Source organism: Pelodiscus sinensis, chromosome 9 (genome assembly GCF_049634645.1).
Source record: "Pelodiscus sinensis isolate JC-2024 chromosome 9, ASM4963464v1, whole genome shotgun sequence".
Classification (NCBI taxonomy): Eukaryota; Metazoa; Chordata; order Testudines; family Trionychidae; genus Pelodiscus; species Pelodiscus sinensis.
In genome coordinates this window covers 45,419,216-45,438,997 of record NC_134719.1, presented here as the reverse complement: position 1 = coordinate 45,438,997, position 19,782 = coordinate 45,419,216, and the positions used below count along the sequence as shown (strand labels likewise).

The window sequence follows — 19,782 nt, the reverse complement described above, 5'->3', positions numbered from 1 at the left end:
CCAGAGTTGTAACTGTTTCCCTATGCCATCGTTCGCGGCTCTGTTTTCTCAGTTCCCTCCTTTTGCTATGTTGGGGTTTACAATATGGCCATATAGCCACACTGCCCGGGGACCTCACCCCTAGCACTGGGGAAGGGGGTCTGGGCCCTCCCTCTCTCCGAACCCCAGCCCACAGTCCTAAGGCGGCTCAGTGGAGGGGGCTGTGGCCCCTAAACTCCCCCACTCACGGGGTCCACGACCCTGCCCTGGGCCACTTCTTCCCCAGCCCCATACTTAATTCTGACCCGCACGGATGGGGGTGGGACTTACCGTGGTCGTTCCCTGTCCCGGGTCTTTGTGCCGTGCGTTTTGTGCACTAGTCTCTCTTCCTCCCTTGCTGTTGCTTCCTCTCCTCCTCTTTGCCTTCCTCCTCCTTCTCTGACTTTCCAAGCCCTTTTAAACTTCCCACCATGGTGTCCAGGGCCAGCCCTCCCCCAGCGTCACTGCCCCCACCTTCCAGCATCCCCTGAATGAAGTTATGGGTGATGTCATCCATGTGTGCCCGTGGCAACGGGCAGACCGCGTTCCCTGCTCTGCCGTCTGCACTCCCCTCGGCCGTTCTCTGCCTGGGGTTTTCCCACGTGCCTCCGCCCCCGCTCAGCACTCCTCCGGGCTCTTCAACTTGGAGTTCAGGGTGGTTCTCAGTGCAGGGTGAAATCGCCCTGTCACAGGCCTCTATTATGGAATCTTTGAAAAGTTTCCATGTAGCTTGCAGAGATTTTACTTTTGTCACTTTACCTTTTAATTTCTGTTTAACTAATTTCCTCATTTTTATGTAATTCCCTTTTCTGAAATTAAATGCTAGTGTTGGGCTGCTGAGGTGCTTTTCTCACCACAGGGACATTAAATTTTATTATATTATGGTCATTATTTCCAAGCAGTCCAGTTATATTTACCTCTTGAACCAGATTCTGTTCTCCACTTAGGAATAAATCAAGAACAGCCTCTCCCCTTGTGGGTTCCAGAGCCAGCTGCTCCAAGAAGCAGTCTTTTAAGGAACCAAGAAATTTTATCTCTGCATCTTGTCCTGAGGTGACATAGAATCATAGAATCATAGAATCATAGAATAATAGGACTGGAAGGGACCTCGAGAGGTCATCGAGTCCAGCCCCCCGCCCTCAAGGCAGGATCAAGCTCCGTCTACACCATCCCTGACAGATGTCTATCTAACCTGTTCTTAAATATCTCCAGAGAGGGAGATTCCACCACCTCCCTTGGCAATTTATTCCAATATTTGACCACCCTGACAGTTAGGAATTTTTTCCTAATGTCCAATCTAAACCTCCCCTGCTGCACTTTAAGCCCATTACTCCTTGTCCTGTCCTCAGAAACCAAGAGGAACAAATTTTCGCCTTCCTCCTTGTGACACCCTTTTAGATATTTGAAAACCGCTATCATGTCCCCCCTTAATCTTCTTTTTTCCAAACTAAACAAGCCCAGTTCATGAAGCCTGGCTTCATAGGTCATGTTCTCTAGACCTTTAATCATTCTTGTCGCTCTTCTCTGTACCCTTTCCAATTTCTCCACATCTTTCTTGAAATGTGGCGCCCAGAACTGGACACAGTACTCCAGCTGAGGCCTAACTAGTGCAGAATAGAGCGGCAGAATGACTTCACGAGTTTTGCTTACAACACACCTGTTGATACAACCTAGAATCATATTTGCTTTTTTTGCAACAGCATCACACTGTTGACTCATATTCAACTTGTGGTCCACTATGACCCCTAGATCCCTTTCCACCATGCTCCTTCCTAGACAGTCGCTTCCCATCTTGTATGTATGGAACTGATTGTTCCTTCCTAAGTGGAGCACTTTGCATTTCTCTTTATTAAACCTCATCCTGTTTACCTCTGACCATTTCTCTAACTTGCTAAGGTCATTTTGAATTATGTCCCTATCCTCCAAAGAAGTCGCAACCCCACCCAGTTTGGTATCATCTGCAAACTTAATAAGAGTACTCTCTATCCCAATATCTACATCATTGATGAAGATATTGAATAGTACGGGTCCCAAAACAGACCCTTGAGGAACTCCACTTGTTATCCCTTTCCAGCAGGATTTAGAACCATTAACAACAACTCTCTGACTACGGTTATCCAGCCAATTATGCACCCACCTTATCGTGGCCCTATCTAAGTTATATTTGCCTAGTTTATCAATAAGAATATCATGCGAGACCGTATCAAATGCCTTACTAAAGTCTAGGTATATGACATCCACCGCTTCTCCCTTATCCACAAGACATGTACCCAATCAGTATGGGGATAGTTGAAATCCCCCATTATTATCGAGGTTTTCAATTTGATAGCCTCTCTAATCTCCCTTAGCATTTCATAATCACTATGGCTGTCTACATTGGCACCCCTTTCCGGAAAAGGGATGCTAATGAGACACTTCGGAATTGCAAATTCCGCGGGGGATTTAAATATCCCCCGCGGCATTTGCATGAACATGGCTGCCGCTTTTTTCTGGCTCGGGGTTTTGCCGGAGAAAAGCGCCAGTCTAGACGGGATCTTGCAGAAAATAAGCCCTTTTCTGGAAGATCCCTTATTCCTACTTGAAAGTGCCAGTTTCAAGTAGGAATAAGGGATCTTCCGGAAAAGGGCTTATTTTCCGCAAGATCCCGTCTAGACTGGCACTTTTCTCCGGCAAAACCCCGAGCCGGAAAAAAGTGGCAGCCATGTTCATGCAAATCCCGGGGGGATATTTAAATCCCCCGCGGAATTTGCAATTCCGAAGTGTCTCGTTAGCATCCCTTTTCCGGAAAGGGGTGCCAATGTAGACACAGCCAAACACTGTCCTGATCAGGTGGTCGATAATATATCCCTACTGCTATATTCTTATTATTGGAGCATGGAATTACTGTCCATAGAGATTGTATGGAACATTTGGGCTCATTTAAGATTTTTACTTCATTTGATTCTACATTTTCTTTCACGTAAAGTGCCAGTCCCCCACCAGCATGACCTGTTCTGTCCTTCCGATATATTTTGTACCCTGGTATGACTGTGTCCTATTGATTGTCCTCATTCCACCAAGTTTCCATGATGCTTATTATATCAATATCCTCCTTTAAAGCTAGGCACTCTAATTCACCCATTTTACTAGTTAGACGTCTAGAATTTGTGTATAAGCACTTCAATAATTTGTCACTATTTATCTGTCTCATCTGATCCGACCCATATTTCCATCCTCTCCTCCTGACTAGAACATCTCTATTAATAGAACCTCCTCTCTGTCCAATCCATGTTCTCCTCCACACCTGTCGGCTTTCCCCCAAACCTTAGTTTAAAAGATGCTCTACATCCTTTTTAATGTTAAGTGATTCCATTTTGGTTTAGGTGGAACTGGAAGCATCCTTACTGTATAGGCTCACCCTATCCCAAAAGTTTCCTCAGTTTCTTACAAATCTAAACCCCTCCTCTACACCATCGACTCAGAAGCTCTGCCTGCCTACCTGGCCCTGCGCATGGAACTGGAAGTATTTCAGAGAATGCTACCAAAGAGGTCCTGGATTTCCATCTCTTTCCTAGCAGCCTAAATTTGGCCTCCAGAGCCTCTCTCCTGCCCCAATTTCTTCATTGGACAACCTAAGTTATGCTACATTTTATTTATACAACAGTTTTGGTTAAAAACATAAAATGTTGCACTAATACAATGTTAATACAGCATTTAATTGACTAAACACAGCTAATTTAGTATAACAATAGTAATAAGAATACATAAATATTGTATTTTTAGGTAGCTAGAGCAATTTAAAATATCTCTTATTTTTAATTATTATTTGCAATTTTTGGAAATTCACCTCATCCTTTTATTGTGGGACACTAGGCACAGTACATCCTGATCCATCAAGCCTTGGTGGAGTACAATCAGTTTGGTGAAACAGAGGTCACTCTCGCTGAACTACACACCTACCTTAGTAATCTGAAGAAACGAGATCCTCAGAGTGACCCATCATTGCTGGAAGCAGAATTCCAGGTAAATAGCCCAGTTCATTCTGATTTATTGCATTCTCTTTTCTGATGGTAAACAAAAAAGTGACATGCAGTAATCTGGATTTAAATAAGCCAATAATTCAGAGCCAAATTCTGAAAACTAAACCAGTGTATTTTTGAATTTTAAATAAAATCATCAGACTAAGGAACTGCTCAAAGTGAGGATGGCAGAATTAGATCCTATATTTGGTTGCTGGGGAAGAAGGATGAGGCCAGATAGTCATCTGGTGTAAACGAGCATAGTTTCACTGTCTTAAACTGAACTAGGTCAGTTTACAAGAATCTGGCCTGAGAATATTCATAATGAGTTTTATTTGTTAAAGTATTTTTGTTGTAAATTGATATTTTGCATTTTGGGGGAAAAATATTACAGAAAATATGTGCATTTTTTTCAGTTCTTGCCTTTAGTTTCCATAGTTTTATTTCATTTTCCTTATGAGAAACTAGAGGCAAAATATAAAGGACAAATATATAATTTCCTGCGGCTAAGCCAGGAGTGTGTGTAAAATTAGAGATTTAAGCTCTGACCCTGCAAGCTTTTCCATGTGGAAGCAGAACAAGCAACTGCCCAGGGGTTTGTCTACACTACACAGCTTTTAGCAACATGTCTGTGTTGCTAAAAGACTGGCAGTGTAAATGCTTTGTTGCAGTTTTGTAGACAAAATCTCCCACTCACCACAAGGGGCATTTGCTTTGTAGGCAGGAGAAAATTCCAGCTGACAAAGCACAATATATACAGTACTCTTTGCTATAGGCAAAGCTTTTGTCCTTTGGGAAGGGGCCAGTCAGGAGGTTAAGCACCAGTGCACAACAAAAGCTTTGTCACTCAATTGCCAGTGTAAACAAAGCTTGAGTAGAACAGCTTGTAGGATCCAGACCTTAGGGAGAGGTAACATGTTTCAAATAATTGAAGCTAAAGTTAGCAATATATTTGTAGCAATAATATCTTCGTACCAATGAGAATTTGAGGGTGCAGATTACCACTAGTTATTCATGTAGTAGCCAAGAAATCAGTTTGCTTATGATGCTCACAAAGAATGGGTACCATATCAGTTAGATCATTACACTGATGTATTTTCTGTGATATATATACTCTGGCAGACTTAATACATTAACTCTGATTCATGGAAGATGTTTAAAGTGATGAAATATCTTTAAAATAGCAATTTTCCCCTCCTCTATATTAATATTGTTCATAAAATACAGCAGCAATCTTTACATTGTTTCCATCTACATGATATCTTGTGGTGTTGCATCTGGTAGGTTCAGGGATATGGAAATTGTGGTCCAGAATGAAATGAAGCAGTGATGAGCTGAGATCTGAGAGGAGATGGGCATCAGAGAGTGTCACTATTTTATTAAGCTGGCAAACCATTGTTTGGTACATGGTGTGACCTTGAATGCTTTCTTTTCTTAGAGGCTACCATCGTACAGGGGATGGCGGGGACAGAACACTGGCAATCGACAGGAAAATAAAAGTAAAAACCGGAATTCCAAAATGATTCCATGTACGTATTTGCACTGATGTTTGCAGTCAATTTATTCTAATTGTATGAAGGCTTCTTAGAAAGGATTATGGATAAAACAGTAAAATACCATATAGATATGTACTTATGTTTAAGTATGTCATTCTAGAAAGTTTAGGAAGTGAATTATTTGTTAGAATATAAATTGTGAGGAGTCCTTGATTTTTTTTTTAAAACAACCATATTGGTATATCTGTAGCTTCTATGCCATTACATAACTGATGAAGAACTGCACTTTTTCTACATTTTCTTCTCATTATAACAATGGACACTTTTCTCCCTCAGATGACTTTAACAGAGTACCAATTAAACAGGAAGAGGAGAAAAGCAGGGAGAGTGAACATGATTCAGAGGAATCATCTGATGAGGACAGTGATTGTGAGGAAGCAAGCAGATACATCAATGCATCATTCATAACTGTATGTATTTAGAGGGTAAAACTTCTTATATTTAAAATGCTTTCCACTGATAATAGCTATGCATCAATTTCTTCTCATCTTACCGTCTCCATTGATCGTAATGGTTTCATTAGCATGGTACTAGTTATGTGTATAAAGCAATCAAGATCTGGCACTTTATTTGATTGTTCATTTATAGACTTAATCACAAAACTATTGTTATATTTGCATTGGAGAAAGGCAGAACTCTTACTCTACACTGTCCTAATCAATGCAGCCTCAGAGTTAAATACTCCAATCATAATAGCCCTAAGTAGATTGGATGGCTGGATGGATAGATAGATCGATAGATATAATTTCCCTTATTTTAATTTCAAAAGTTAATTTTATGCAATTTTTGTGGTTACAAATTTGGCCTAGTGAAAACAGGACGGCACTGAAAAGCAAGCTTTTAGTGTCACATTCAGATCTAAAAGACACCATGTTTGGAGGGCAGTTGTTGGACACTAATGGATATAAATGGTTATAAGATTATATAGTGAATTGGATTATGCAGTGAATTGGATTTGTCTGACTTCTGTAGACAAAAATAGTTAGCATAGCTATTTATTGTAAATACCTATTTACTAATAGATACAATGTGAGTAGGCATTGACTTGCTTACCAACACTGATTTTGCAAAAGGCTTCACTCAGTATCAGTTTCCAATACCAGCCATGGAAAGCGAATCCTTCTACTTAATCCCAAAATGCATGTTGTCTCAGATATTGGCAGTCAACGCTTTCCCCTGTCTGTGTAAATGTATCTCAAGTTTGCCCTGTAGGAAGGACTGCTAGTTAGGGAACATCAATCCTATGCTCATTAACTCTTGACCTTTATGATGATTTTTTATTTTTGTAAAATGGATAATTGTCCTTTAGAAAATATACTAAAACCATTAATTCATTTCATGTAGGCTACAAACTTCCTTTAGAGGGTAAATACTTGTTTATGCACGACAACTGCCTTTCAGATGAATTCATAATAATAATTAAATCGTGTGTTGAAATGGTCTTTTTTAGGGATACTGGGGTCCAAAAGAAATGATTGCAACACAAGGGCCACTACCAGACACGATCAATGACTTCTGGCATATGGTCTTCCAAAGAAAAGTCAAAGTCATAGTTATGTTGACAGACCTCAAGGAAGGAGACCAGGTTAGTCTACCATCTTCAGAGTAAATTGATATGATACTCTTTATAAGAGAAAATAATAGAATTCCAATCTCTAAATTGCAATGATATTTTAATTTCCAAACCAAAAATGTGACTCTATTAGAAAGTGATTCACCCTATCAATTATTTTGTTTTCTAATAAGATTTACATTTTATGAACATATTTATCTTTCTATTTTAAATGATACAGAAATGCATTTTTGAATACACAACAGAAGTTCATCAGTAATGTATTTTAAAATACAATGAAACTGAGCATTTATAGAATGTATGCATCCTAAAAATTAATTTGGAAAGAAAGGCAAAAGCAATGAAAGACTTATTTATACCTTTTTCATTTCTAGCAACGTTGTGCACAGTATTGGGGAGAAGGAAAACAAACATATGAAGGCATAGAAGTTGAAATAAAAGATGTCAACCAGTCTTCTAGCTACACCATACGTGCATTTGATATAACACATGTGAAGGTAAAAGATGAAAAAATGACAGATGGGAATTTAAAATTTGTGTTTCTATTTTAAACTTAGACTTTTGCAGAGGGCAAACAAAATAAGGGACAACCAAAAGGCAGGAACAAATCTGTTTGGGTATGTCTACACTACCCCGCTAGTTCGAACTAGCGGGGTAATGTATGCATACCGAACTTGCTAATGAAGCCCGGGATTTGAATTTCCCGGGCTTCATTAGCATAAAGCCGGCGCCACCATTTTTAAAAGCCAGCTAGTGCGAACCCCGTGCCGCGTGTAGCCGCGCGGCACGGGGTTCGCACTAGCCGGCTTTTAAAAGTGGCGGCGCCGGCTTTATGCTAATGAAGCCCGGGAAATTCAAATCCCGGGCTTCATTAGCAAGTTCGGTATGCATACATTACCCCGCTAGTTCGAACTAGCGGGGTAGTGTAGACATACCCATAGTGTTTTGATACTGATGTTTTATTAGTTCCTTGTTTTAAACTTTTTAATGGTAATTAAAATATGACTTACTATCACTATTGAATTATAAATCAGACATAAGTAAAACTAGCCAATTAGCCCGCCATAAGACGGGATTTTCAGGTCTTCTTTCCTGACCTCTCTCTCTCTGTCTCTCTCTCTCTCTCCTCCTACTGCCTCCCCCCGTCTCTCTCAGCTCTCCTCCGCCTCCTGCCTCTCTCTCCGTCTCTTTCTTTCTCTTCTCCCCATTCTCTCTCTCACGCTCCCTTTCTCTTCTCCTCCTCCTCCTGCCTCTCTCTCCCCTCCGTCTCTCCCCGCCCCTCTTCCCCTTCCCTCCCGCCGTGGTGCTTGGCTGAGTGCTAACTGCTCAGCCTGGCTGCTGTGAGGGAAGGGGGCGGGGCGGTGATGTACCCGGCAAGGGGGCGGGGCCATGTACGTCACCGCCCCGCCCCCATCCCCTCCCTCCATGGCAGCTTGGCTGAGAGTTGCGTGCTCAGCCGGGCCACTGCGGGGGATGAGGGGCGAGGTGGTGACGTACATAACCAAGGGGTGGGGCTGTCTATGTCAGCGCCCCCCCTCCTCCCATGGCAGCCTGGCTGAGGGGCACACCACGCAGCGCCACGGCATGAGGAGGAAGGGGGAGCCATGACATACATGGCCCCGCCCCCCAGCCGTATACATCACCACCCTGCCCCCCTTCCTGTCCCACCAGGGCTCAGCTGAGTTGTGCAGTGCCAGCGCCACTCAGCTGGGCCACAGCCGGGGAGCAAGCAGCGGCAAGCAGCCATTTGGGGTCCAGCTGCAGCCATGCTCTGCACCACCTCCCTCGCCAGGTCTGCTTCCCGCCCCCCCTCCTCCTGTCCAGCCCCATTGCCCCTGACTCCCTCCCAGCTCTGCTTCCTGCCCTCCTTCCGGCCAGCTCCACCCCCCTTCCCCTCCCTGCATGGCGCCCAGCACTCCTTCCCCTCCCTCCGTGGCACACTGCGCCGCTCAGCTGGGCCCTTGCTGCCGCTTGCTCCTCCGCCGGGGCCTGGCCTCAGCACAGCTCAGATGGGCCCAGTGGGAGCGGCGTTCAGCTGGGCCTGGGGCGGCAAGCGGCTGTTTGGGGTCCGCGCTTCCCATGCCGGGAGCCTGCCGGGAGTACCGCTCAGGTGAGCGGTGCAGCACGCCACTGAGGGAGGGGTAGGGGGCGGGACTGGCTGGAAAGGGGGTGGGAATCAGAACTGGGTGGGGGCTTTGGCGCTGGAGGGGAGGATGGGGGGGCCCGGAGGAAGAGGAGAGGGAAGCAGCGTTGGTGGGGGGGGTGTTCAGGGGGCCGTGGGGCTAGCCGAACGGCCACGCAGGGAAGGGGGGGCGGGGCACTGATGTACACGGCCAGGGGGCGTGGCTGTGTATGTCAGCGTTACAGACACACAGACAATGGGCTACTATATATATGATGAGGATAGGGTTAGTACAGCTCCCACCTTGCTTTACTCTTGTTCCAGTGGACGGTAATTTATTGCTGTGGCCTGGTTCCACAGCAAATTATGACACACTCTGAGGTAATTCAGTCAAGTTTCCTCCCATGCCCAATCCACTTCCTAAGCATTATCGCTGAGTGCCCACAGCATTATCCCCCTGCACGGGCATAGTTCAAGTCACAGTCTAATTCTAAGTGATTATCAGGGTTTTGTTTTTAAATTCATGTGGAATAAATAGAATGTAGATAATTATGTTATCCCTTGATTTTACCATATGTTTCTCTCTGTTTTTCAGAGGAAAGAAACTCGGAAAGTATATCAGTACCAGTTCCACAAGTGGAATGGTTTGGACCTTCCTGAAAACCCCAAAGACTTAGTCACTATGATTCTGAACCTCAAACAAAAACTTCCAGAAAAAAGTATCACTGAAGACAACAGATGCAGCCGGAGCATCCCAATTGTCATTCACTGCTGGTGGGTGTGGATGCTGCACATATTTTAGTGCATTTCTAGGGTCTGGTTTTACTTGTCAATAGCAGTTTTATAAATCTTAGCTTTGCTTCAAAGCTTTCCAAAATCCTGAAAAGTAAATTCACCCTTCCAATGTATGCCAAATTCTCTCACCTGGGCTCCTATGACAGACCATTCACCCGTATCACAAGCAACATTGCAAAGTGGCCACAACCTCCCCCCCATTGAGATATGGGTGAGAGTAGAAGATGAGAACTATGTAAAAAGTAGATGCTACTGGTTGGTACAAAGACATGGCCAGAGAAAAGTCATCTCAGCACGTTCTTACAGTGTTGTATTGTCAGGGGTCCTTATGAAGCGTACAGTGGACTATAAGGCTGCACTTACCAGCTGGAAAGGCCAGCCTGGTTCAGTGGTAAATTTCACCAAAACTAGCACACAGAAGTGGGTATGGGTTTGGTTCCTTTGTTGGCCTTTATACCTCTCTCATGGCTGGCTGTTACCATTGGCATGCTCTTACATGCTCTGAATTGGGAGTGACTTGAGGCACCAATATAGTGGCACAATGCCTCTTTAGGGCTCTGTGCTCCATTGGGAGGCAATGTACTCATCTTGTAAGGCCAATCTGCTATTCTGGCCAGTAGGAGCATATAGGGGTGGAACAGGAAAGGAAGAGTTATAGCTACAATTACTCTCTACTCACTGGTAAACATCCTACTAGCAGCCCTGTAGTCCCCAAGGGCAGGAACTAAATCTGATTGATACTCATTCAGCTACAAAAAGAGAGAAGAGGCTGCTCTTCCCCCTTCTCCAAATAAAAGGCTATATAAGGGCTAGATAGTATCTAACACAATAAAAAGCCAACATCCTAACATCATTCGTGATTACAAGATCTCCTTCCAGTTAGGAATATTACAGAGATGGGAATCTTTGTGACTGTTGTCAGTACAATAAAGTAAACCTAACTGCTAGTGATAGGTTGTTCTGATTTTCAATTCAATTACTGTGTATCTTCTAGTGATGGATCTGAACAAACGGGTGTGTTTTGCGCCTTGTTGACTCTCTTGGAAAGTGCAGAAACAGAAGAAGCGATAGATGTCTTCCAAGTGGTGAAATCTCTTCGACGTGCCAGGCCGGGAATGGTCCCCTCCTTTGTAAGTAAATCCCATGATTTGACGGAACAATTCAATAGATTTGCTTATTTTTAATCATGAATAAAGGTTTCAGGAGGTAGCCGTGTTAGTCTGTAACTAAAAAAAACTTAAAAAACAACAATGGTCCTGTAGTCCCTTAGGGTATGTCCACACAGCAGGGCTAAAATCAAATGAAGCTACGCAACTTCAGCTATGTCAATTATGTAGTTCAAGTTGAAATAGCTTAATACAGCTTAATTCAGTGTACACAGCAGGAAGTCAAAGGAAGAACACTCTTCCTTTGACTTCCCTTACTCCTTGTGAAATGAGGGTTACAGAAATTGGAGTAAGAAGTCCTTCAGCTCACCATTATTTTGAACTAATAACTTGTGGTATAGACATACACTATGTAATTTTGGAATAAAGTCAGTTATTCCAAAATAACGCTGCTGTGTAGACGTACCCTTAGACACTAATAAAATATATAAATAGTATCATGAGCTTTCATGGGATATCTGAAGTGGGTCGTGCCCACGAAAGCTCATGATACTATTTATATATTTTCGTTTATCTCTAACACAAATATATGTGTGGGCAGGGGACTGGACTCAAAGTCTTCTCAAAGAGGTCCCTTCCAGTCCTAGTATTCTATGATTCTAAGATGCTACCAGACCAATGTTGTTTTTTAAGTTCTAACCAAGAATGTTCTCATAACCACTGGCATTGTTTTTACATAGGAAACAAGTATCATAACATCCCTAGTTATTCATCGGCAATTGTGAATTAGCTGATAAGAAGAAACTACAGGCTGAACCTCTTTAGTTCGGCACTCTTGGGACCTGACCAGTGCCAAACCAGAGAATTTGCCAAATCATAGGATGTTAACGATGTCTAACAGCATTACTAACACTTTCACTGGTTACTGGGCTTTTAGAAGACATTTAGGAGTAAATTAGTGCTAAATTAGAACACTGAGACAGGACTGTTGGCTGTAAACAAACTTTATGGAACCACAGGAAACTTGCACGCACCCATGCTAAGTGCACATTAGGCTAACTAAAATCATGCCCGACCATGGTTGTTGCTGGACCAGAGAGTGCCAGATTAGAGTGGTTCAACCTATAATCTGCAACCTATCCACAGCTATAATGATCTGTTTCTTGAAACTGAAAGCTCAACAGTGTGCCCTTATAGCTAAGAAGGCTAGCAGTATACTGGAGTGTGTTAGAAAGAGCATTGCCAGCAGATCAAGATAAGTGATTATTCCCCTTTATTGGGCACTGGTGAGGCCACATCTGGAGTATTGCGTCCAATTCTGGGTTCCATTACAGAAAGGATGTGAACATATTGGAGAAAGTCCAGGGAGGGCAACAAAATGATTAGGAAGCTGGAGCACATGACTTGAGGAGAGGCTGAGGGATTTGGGCCTGTTTAGTCTACAGAAGAGAAGAGTGAAGGGGAATTGAAAGCAGCCTTCAGCTACCTGAAAGGGGGTTCCAAACAGGATTGAGCTGGGTTATGCTCAACGGTGGCAGATGACAGAACGAGGCGCAATAGTCTCAAGTTAAAGTGGGGGAGGTCTAGGTTGAATATTAGGAAAAACTATTTCACTAAAAGGGTGGTGAGGCTCTGGAATGGGTTATGGAGGCAAGTGGTGGAATCTCAAAAACTCAAAGTTTAAAATCCCATCTTGAAAAATGGGATGATTTAGTTGGGATTGGTCCTGCTTTTAGCAGGGAGTGGACTCGATGACCTCCTGAGGTCTCTTCCAACCCTATGATTCTATGAACAGTACATGTTGTAAACTGTTAACTTTGTAGGCTTGGATGTTGGCAGCTGCCTATGTTAAATCAAAGCACATCTTCCATTGAATTCTATAGGAGTCGGGTGCCTAACTCCCTTAGGCAGGCTAGAGAATGTCCTATTTATTTTCTGAAGAGTGCACAGAAGGAACTGCTTTCTTGCTTTCATTCTTCTCCCTGACAATCTGTATTGTAAATCAGAGTTGGACAGTAAGGGCACATCTACACAACAGGGATAAAGCCAAAATAAGCTATGCAATTTGAGCTAAGTCAGTTGCATAGCTTAAGTCGAAATAGCTTATTTTGGCTTTTCGTGCTATCTATACAACAAAAAGTCCGAGAAAGAGCACTCTTCCTCCAACTTCCCTTACTCCTTCTACAATGAGGATTACAGGAGTCAGAGTAAGAAGTCCTCCAGCTCAACATTATTTTGCCATTGTCAAAATAACTGCTTGTAGTATAGACACGAACTATATTATTTCAGAATAACATCAGTTATTCCAAAATAGCACTGGTGTGTAGACAGGCCATCTGCAGTTCACCAGGGTTAGCCCCTGGTGGGCTAGCAGACACTTTATTTATCTGCTCACTGCTCCCATTGGGTGGGAATGGTGATCTACAGCCAATGGGAGCTGCAAGCACTTGAGAACACGCATGGAAATAAAGTGTCTGGTGGCCCACTAGAGGCTAACCCTGGTAAACCCTGTCCAGCCCATGGGCTGCTTCTTACCCACCTCTGCTCTAAATCATCTAGTTGGGCTAAATCCACTGAGGTTCAGTAGAGTACTGAACAGTAGTCATGCACCTGCTTTATTCTCCTTTAAACACACTTTTGACAAGTTGCTATGTGAATCAAGAGTCCTGAATTCTGAAAAACTGCCTTGGGAATGGGGTGATTCATCAGTAGTGATCTACTGATCTACTGGAATTAGGAATACCCTCAGTGCTATGTCACTGTAAACTCAGAATTGAGCATAACAAGGAGGTGGGCCAACAGGCATGGAAATTGCCTGCTGTGTGCTTCGGTATGATGGAAAGCACTTCAATAGCTAGGATGGCTGATATTTTTTCTCTTGTCTTATCTGAATTAAGATAATTAGCGTGCATTTCATCCACACTAATCCCTTCTCTTTTTGTATTAGGAACAATACCAATTCCTGTATGATACTATTGCTAGCATCTACCCTGCACAGAATGGACAAGTAAAGAAGAACAGCAAGCAGGAAGATAAATTTGAAATCGACAATGAAGTAGAAAAAACAGATCAGGAAGCTAATTTGATTACTATCGATCTCAACTCACTGGAGTCAGAGCCCAATAGGAGTATGGAAGCGGGTGAAGATTCCAAATCTGCAGATGGCCCACAAGGAACAGAGAGCTCTGCAAATGGACCCAAGACTCCAGTTTTAACTGAGAGTGCATAGAAAAATATATTAAATTTGATATAGATTTGGATATACAAAATAATCTTTACAGAATATGTACTAGAGATTTGTTCATAATTTTTCAGAGGTACGGTATGGAAAGAATACTTGAAATGTGTGGATAATGTAATGCACTGTGAAAATATTGTGTAGATTTGGATTGTATTCCTTTCAAATTATTTGAATTAATTTTGATCTTTTTACCAATTTGTACAGTATAATTCTGATTTTAATTATGGTCTGGTATTGAGGAATGGTAAGAAAAAATGCTAACTTTTACCAATCTTATTTTTTGTTATAAGAAAGTAAGTAGCCAGGACTGAAACTTCTAATAATGTACAGTCATAAATATAAAGTTAGAAATGTGGCAAATATGATTTTTCTCAGGGACAACTGGTGTCTGTAGGGAAAGGGACTCAGGGAAACCCCGCAGAAAGGGATGGGAGTATGTGGGGGGCACCCAGATAGCAATTAACATTTTGGTGGGAGTATAGCGGGTAGTGCACCTCCCGAGTGCTACCTACAGTCACCTCTGAGGTTTTTTTTAACTAATTTTGTCTTTCTAACTTTAAATGGACTTAGTGGATAAGGAATATTGGCCTGAATTTCAGAAGTGCAATTCCTATTGACATTAGTTAGGGTTGGGGTTGTGTTTGCTTTGCAGGTACTTTGCAACAAAAAAAAACCAACAAAAACAAACCAAAAAAGCTCCCCATATGGAGCATAGCTTATAACTCCACTGAAGGCTTTGGGGATTTAACTGGTCCACTCATCCATACTGACCAGGAAGGAATGTAAGCTTTGCATTTTTCTAAATGGCCTCAAGATGTCCTCGTTGCTTCACACAAATCCATCTGAGGCTTTAATAGTTGATTCTGAAAGAAGAACAAGAGTATGGACTTGTAACCCACACACCTAGTGTGGTTCACTGTCCTGTGCAGTGGCACTTTGACCACGGACAGAAACAGATAAGAACAAGGGAGCTCTACAGCCTGAGCTGAGAGCCAGCTGGCTTTATAGCTCAAGATATAGAGGTTCCTATGCTAAGCTCTAGAGGCCCCAGGTTCAAATTTACTTGTGAGGTTATGGAGTGATTGCAGAAACTGTGATAAAAAGTTCATTGATTTGACATCATATGACAAGTATTACAACTGCTTTTTGTACTTTTTTTTCTAATTTAAAAGGTGTTTCTGCAAAAGTTTTTGTAGGCTCCTTATAGTATATGCTAGTTCTATAACATGCTACAGATTTTATTTAGTAGTTTTATAATATGATTATTGTTTGTATGTTACAATCTGGATTGTTATACTAGTGCTCACTGGTTTCAGCCTACACTTTTAAAGCCAAATAAAAAGGACAGTTAATACATTGCACAGTGGGAATTATTCTGAAATATGTAAAACACTCTGTAAGGTTACTTATCTGTAAAAGAATGAAGGGACCTAAAATGCACTTGCTCATTGTAGACTGTGCAAATGCGATGTTTTTATTTGCACGCAGCACGTGGTTTTGTTGTTCCTGGTATCTTCACAGAATCAGTAGCATGGCTTAATTCTTGTATCAGTCACTCCTTCTGAAAAGATGAGATAATTTACAAAGGAAGGTAAGTATTAGTTTCCTCAGCTGTAACATGGAGATAAGGAATGCAGTAGTGATATGAGTTATGCAAGGTCATCCAACAAGGGGTATACCTTGGACTTCAAACTCTTCACTCCAATGTACTATTATTTGGACCACACATTCATAATAATACCTAGGTAGAAAGTCAGGCCAATAGGCTACATGTTAACTTGGTTAAAAAACACTGACTCTGAAAGCTGCCAGAAAAATAGATTGATCCCTCTGAGAGCCAAAGAATGCAAGTTTAAACTTAATTTTCCAGTTTTTCTACGTTAGATGCTTCATTCTTTGCCTAGGCAAATAAGCATCTACTCAGCAGTTGATGAAAGAGCAGCAAGAATGCGCAGACAGTGGGACCTTCCTTACCTGCAAGTTGAACTTTCCTTTCTATCCAGCCAAACTTGCATTGGCTGATGAAACCTTTCAGTGGACAAGAGCACTTGTAGCCAGAATATGGAAACAGGTTTGGTGTCTTAAGCCTTTATTGACCTTGGCCATGTTTGCCTTGTCTCTCTGGGTACCCCTTAGAATAGGGGTGAGGTTTAACAGTTAATTCGAACTAAGGGGTTTATCTCAGAATCTCGCTTCTCTGCCGCATGTAGACATGGGCAGTTACTTCGGGCTAGTCAGTTTCCAAAATGGTAACCAGCCAGGAGTATGCTAATCAAGCGCAGGATATTTAAATCCCGTGCTTCATTAGCAATTTCGGTCGCCCTCATTAGCCTCCCTAGTTCAAACTAGGAGGTTAGTGTAGACATACCCAGAGAGACAAGGCAAACATGGCCACGGTCAATAAAGGCTTAAGACACCAAACCTGTTTCCATATTTTGTGAAGAGCAATGTAGCAGAGCTGCAAATGGTAAGGGGCAGCTCTGGGGATGAAGACCTCCAAACTATTCCTGTATTTTCAGAGGCAAGAATTTGAGGAGTTTTCTGGAAAATGTGAATGCCTCCAAGGGAATGGGCTACAGATAAGGCTGAGCCCGTGTTAACTCCACGGCATAGTTCAGGTATGTCTACACTGAATGCTTATTTCAGAATAAGCTATTCCAGAAGAAACACTCTGAAATAGCTTATTTTGAAATAGTGCATCTACACAGCAAATGCCCTTCAAAATAACAATGAGCTATTTAGAAATAGAATTTCCGCATTCATTGGACACTGAGCCGCATTTAAAGCCAGCCGGAAGCACTTCAGGCAGAGCATCAGGACAGCAATTACTTCATATCTAAAGCTATCTGAGGTTTGAGATAGCCCTGTACAGCCGTGTCTCAGGTTCTTCACATTTGCCTACCTCCTCAAGCAACAGCAAAGCCTTTTCTCTGCCTTCTCTGGTACACCTCAGCTGTCTAGCCATGGAGCTGGACCTTCCTGCTAGTAGTCAATGGCTTTTACAGGTTGTGCTGTACCTCCTGAAGCTCTTTCTGCGGGATGCCTTCGAGGCCATGCAGGAATACAACCCCCAGCTCATTGCTCCTCTCTCTGTGGGCACTGCTCATGCAGTATGACCCCACCCGCCCTCTCCTGCACACCATGGACCGCCGCTCCTGGCCTCTGGACACCAGTTCCAATTGGTAAGACTGGATCATGATGCAGTAGGGGGGCATCCAGCAGTGGTCCAGAATTTCCAGATATGGAAGAACACCTTTCTGGAACTGTGCCCCTACCTGCAGGTGATGGGACACCCACATGAGACCCGGCCATCCCCCTCCCTCCAGGTCGCCATTGCCTTCTGGAAGTTCGCCATGCTGGACAGCTACCAATTCATCAGGAACCAGTTTGGCGTGAGAAGATCAACTGTCAGGGCCGTGCTCATGCAGGTATGGCACTCTTGGGCTATTGTCCCCAGGAGGGGGAGAACTTCTGGAATGGGGTTCCCTAGGGAAGGAGGTGGTGGTGGAGGAAGCTCCCTCCCCATGATGTTTTTCAGTTTTGCCTTCACAAAGTCCTGACAGGGGATGAGATAAGTAGGGGGTTGTTCCTAGTGGGGAGGAGGGAGAGGGGGCGGGGAAGAGGAGGGATGGGCTTGTGGATCTCTCAAGGGCCCTGTGATTTTCTGTTTATTTGTCTCCTTCCACAGGCCATACAGGCCATCAACACCATCCTGCTGGGCAGGATCATCAACCTGGGAGAGGTGGACCCTATCATCATTGGTTTTGCCGCTATGGGCTTCCCTAACTGTGCGGGAAGTGGAGTGCGGATATTGATGGCACCCACATCCCCATCTGGGCCCCCAACCTCTGGGCAGCTAAATACATCAATCACAAGGGGTGATTCTCGCTGGTCCTGCAGGCCATCACAGACAACTGCGGGCAGTTCACCAACAGCTACATCAGGTGGTTGGGGAAGGCACACGACACCCTTGTCTTCCGCAACTCCAGCCTCTTCCAGAAGCTGCATGCCATCACTTTTTTCCCTGACCACACCATTAGGGTCAGGGGACAGGGACATTCCAATCTGTATTGTAGGGGAGGCAACCTACCCTCTGCTCCCCTGGACACATGGACCAAAGCAAAGGACTCTTCAATGCCAGGCTCAGCCGGGCCTGCATTGTGGTGGTGGACACCTTCGGGCGTCTAAAGGGGAGGTTCCGCTGCCTCTTCAGCTACTTGGATGTCAGGGAGCAGAACATCCACCAAGTGGCAACGGCGTGTTGTGTGCTTCACAAGATCTGTGAAAGCAGGGGGGAGACATTCCTCTCAGGGTGGGGGTGGAGGCGAATCAGATCAGCAGGGCCTTTGAGCAGCCAGTCACGGCTGCCACCCAGCAAGTTGTGCGCATCCAAGAGGCCCAGAGGGAGAGTTTTTCACAAGGACCCCAGTGACACTCTCCCCTGGGCCTCCCCACAAAGGGCCTGTGCATTGCCCCTCTTTGCCTGTCCTCCCATACCCCTCCTTTCTCCCATCCCCGCTCCCCTGAAGGGATAATAAACTACAGTATTTATTTTCAAAAAATAAACTCTTCGTTTTGAATTGGGGTAAATGTAATTTGGGAAGAACCTGGGAGGAGAGAATTGGAGGGAAGAGGGGAGGCTCAGGGCTGTGGTTGGCAGTGGTTTTAGGGTCCTGAGAGTTGCCTGAGGCAGTGCTGGCAGCTGTTGGAGGCTGGACTGGAGTGGTGGGCTCCACCATGGCAGCAGGGAAGGCTGTGCAGGGTCCTGCTGTGTGGCACAATCGAGCAGGGCCTGCTTCATGCCACAAGCCTGTCACAGGATGGAATCACCACCACCCTGCCTCCTGCTGGCCGCCTCCTTCTGGCTGGTGTCTCCTCGTGTCCTCACTTCCCTCTCCAGTCTGGACCCATGTCCCTCTTGGATCACGGTGTCCTCTTCAGAACACTGCCCACTCCAATGACTCTTGGCCCCCTTCTTGTGGGGAGAGGGGGAAAGGGAGGATGGGTTATCAGTCTCTGAACTCCAGGGGATACCCAATTTCCCTGTACCCTCTTTGCCTCAGTGACCCACTGCCAGTCTTCATCTAGCCCCTGTGTCAGGGGAAAACTGCAGTCTATAATGGCCACTTATCATTGGCAAGAGGGTGTGGACCTGCTTCCTTTTCCTATCATGGCTGTCCCCCTGCAGCCTGGTAGTGGGGTCAGGCCAAAGCTCTCCAGGAGTGCTCTACCTCCAAGAAGCTTCCTGCTTCCCAGGTAACCAGGTCTCTCCTACTTTCCAGCCAGAGCAAGAGTAAGTCCTCCTCTCTCACTGCAGGAGCCCTTCTTTATATAGCCCCAGCTGGGTCCTAATCAGCAATAACTGCCTCAGCA

General features: G+C 44.1%; 1 protein-coding gene across 6 annotated transcripts in view; it reads left to right on the top strand.

Annotated features, from left to right (window-relative positions):
• PTPRC (protein tyrosine phosphatase receptor type C) overlaps window positions 1-15,770 on the top strand; it is a 159,321-nt gene extending 143,551 nt beyond the window's left edge. For all 6 annotated transcript variants that reach the window (XM_025179991.2, XM_075936683.1, XM_075936682.1 and 3 more), the window contains 8 exons: window positions 3,871-4,020; window positions 5,455-5,545; window positions 5,849-5,982; window positions 7,023-7,157; window positions 7,520-7,642; window positions 9,863-10,041; window positions 11,057-11,192; window positions 14,116-15,770. In XM_025179991.2, the coding sequence (XP_025035776.2) occupies window positions 3,871-4,020; window positions 5,455-5,545; window positions 5,849-5,982; window positions 7,023-7,157; window positions 7,520-7,642; window positions 9,863-10,041; window positions 11,057-11,192; window positions 14,116-14,397 (1,230 nt within the window). In that variant the 3' untranslated portion in view covers window positions 14,398-15,770. The remainder of the gene's footprint in view (window positions 1-3,870; window positions 4,021-5,454; window positions 5,546-5,848; window positions 5,983-7,022; window positions 7,158-7,519; window positions 7,643-9,862; window positions 10,042-11,056; window positions 11,193-14,115) is intronic.
• Window positions 15,771-19,782: the final 4,012 nt, after the last annotated feature.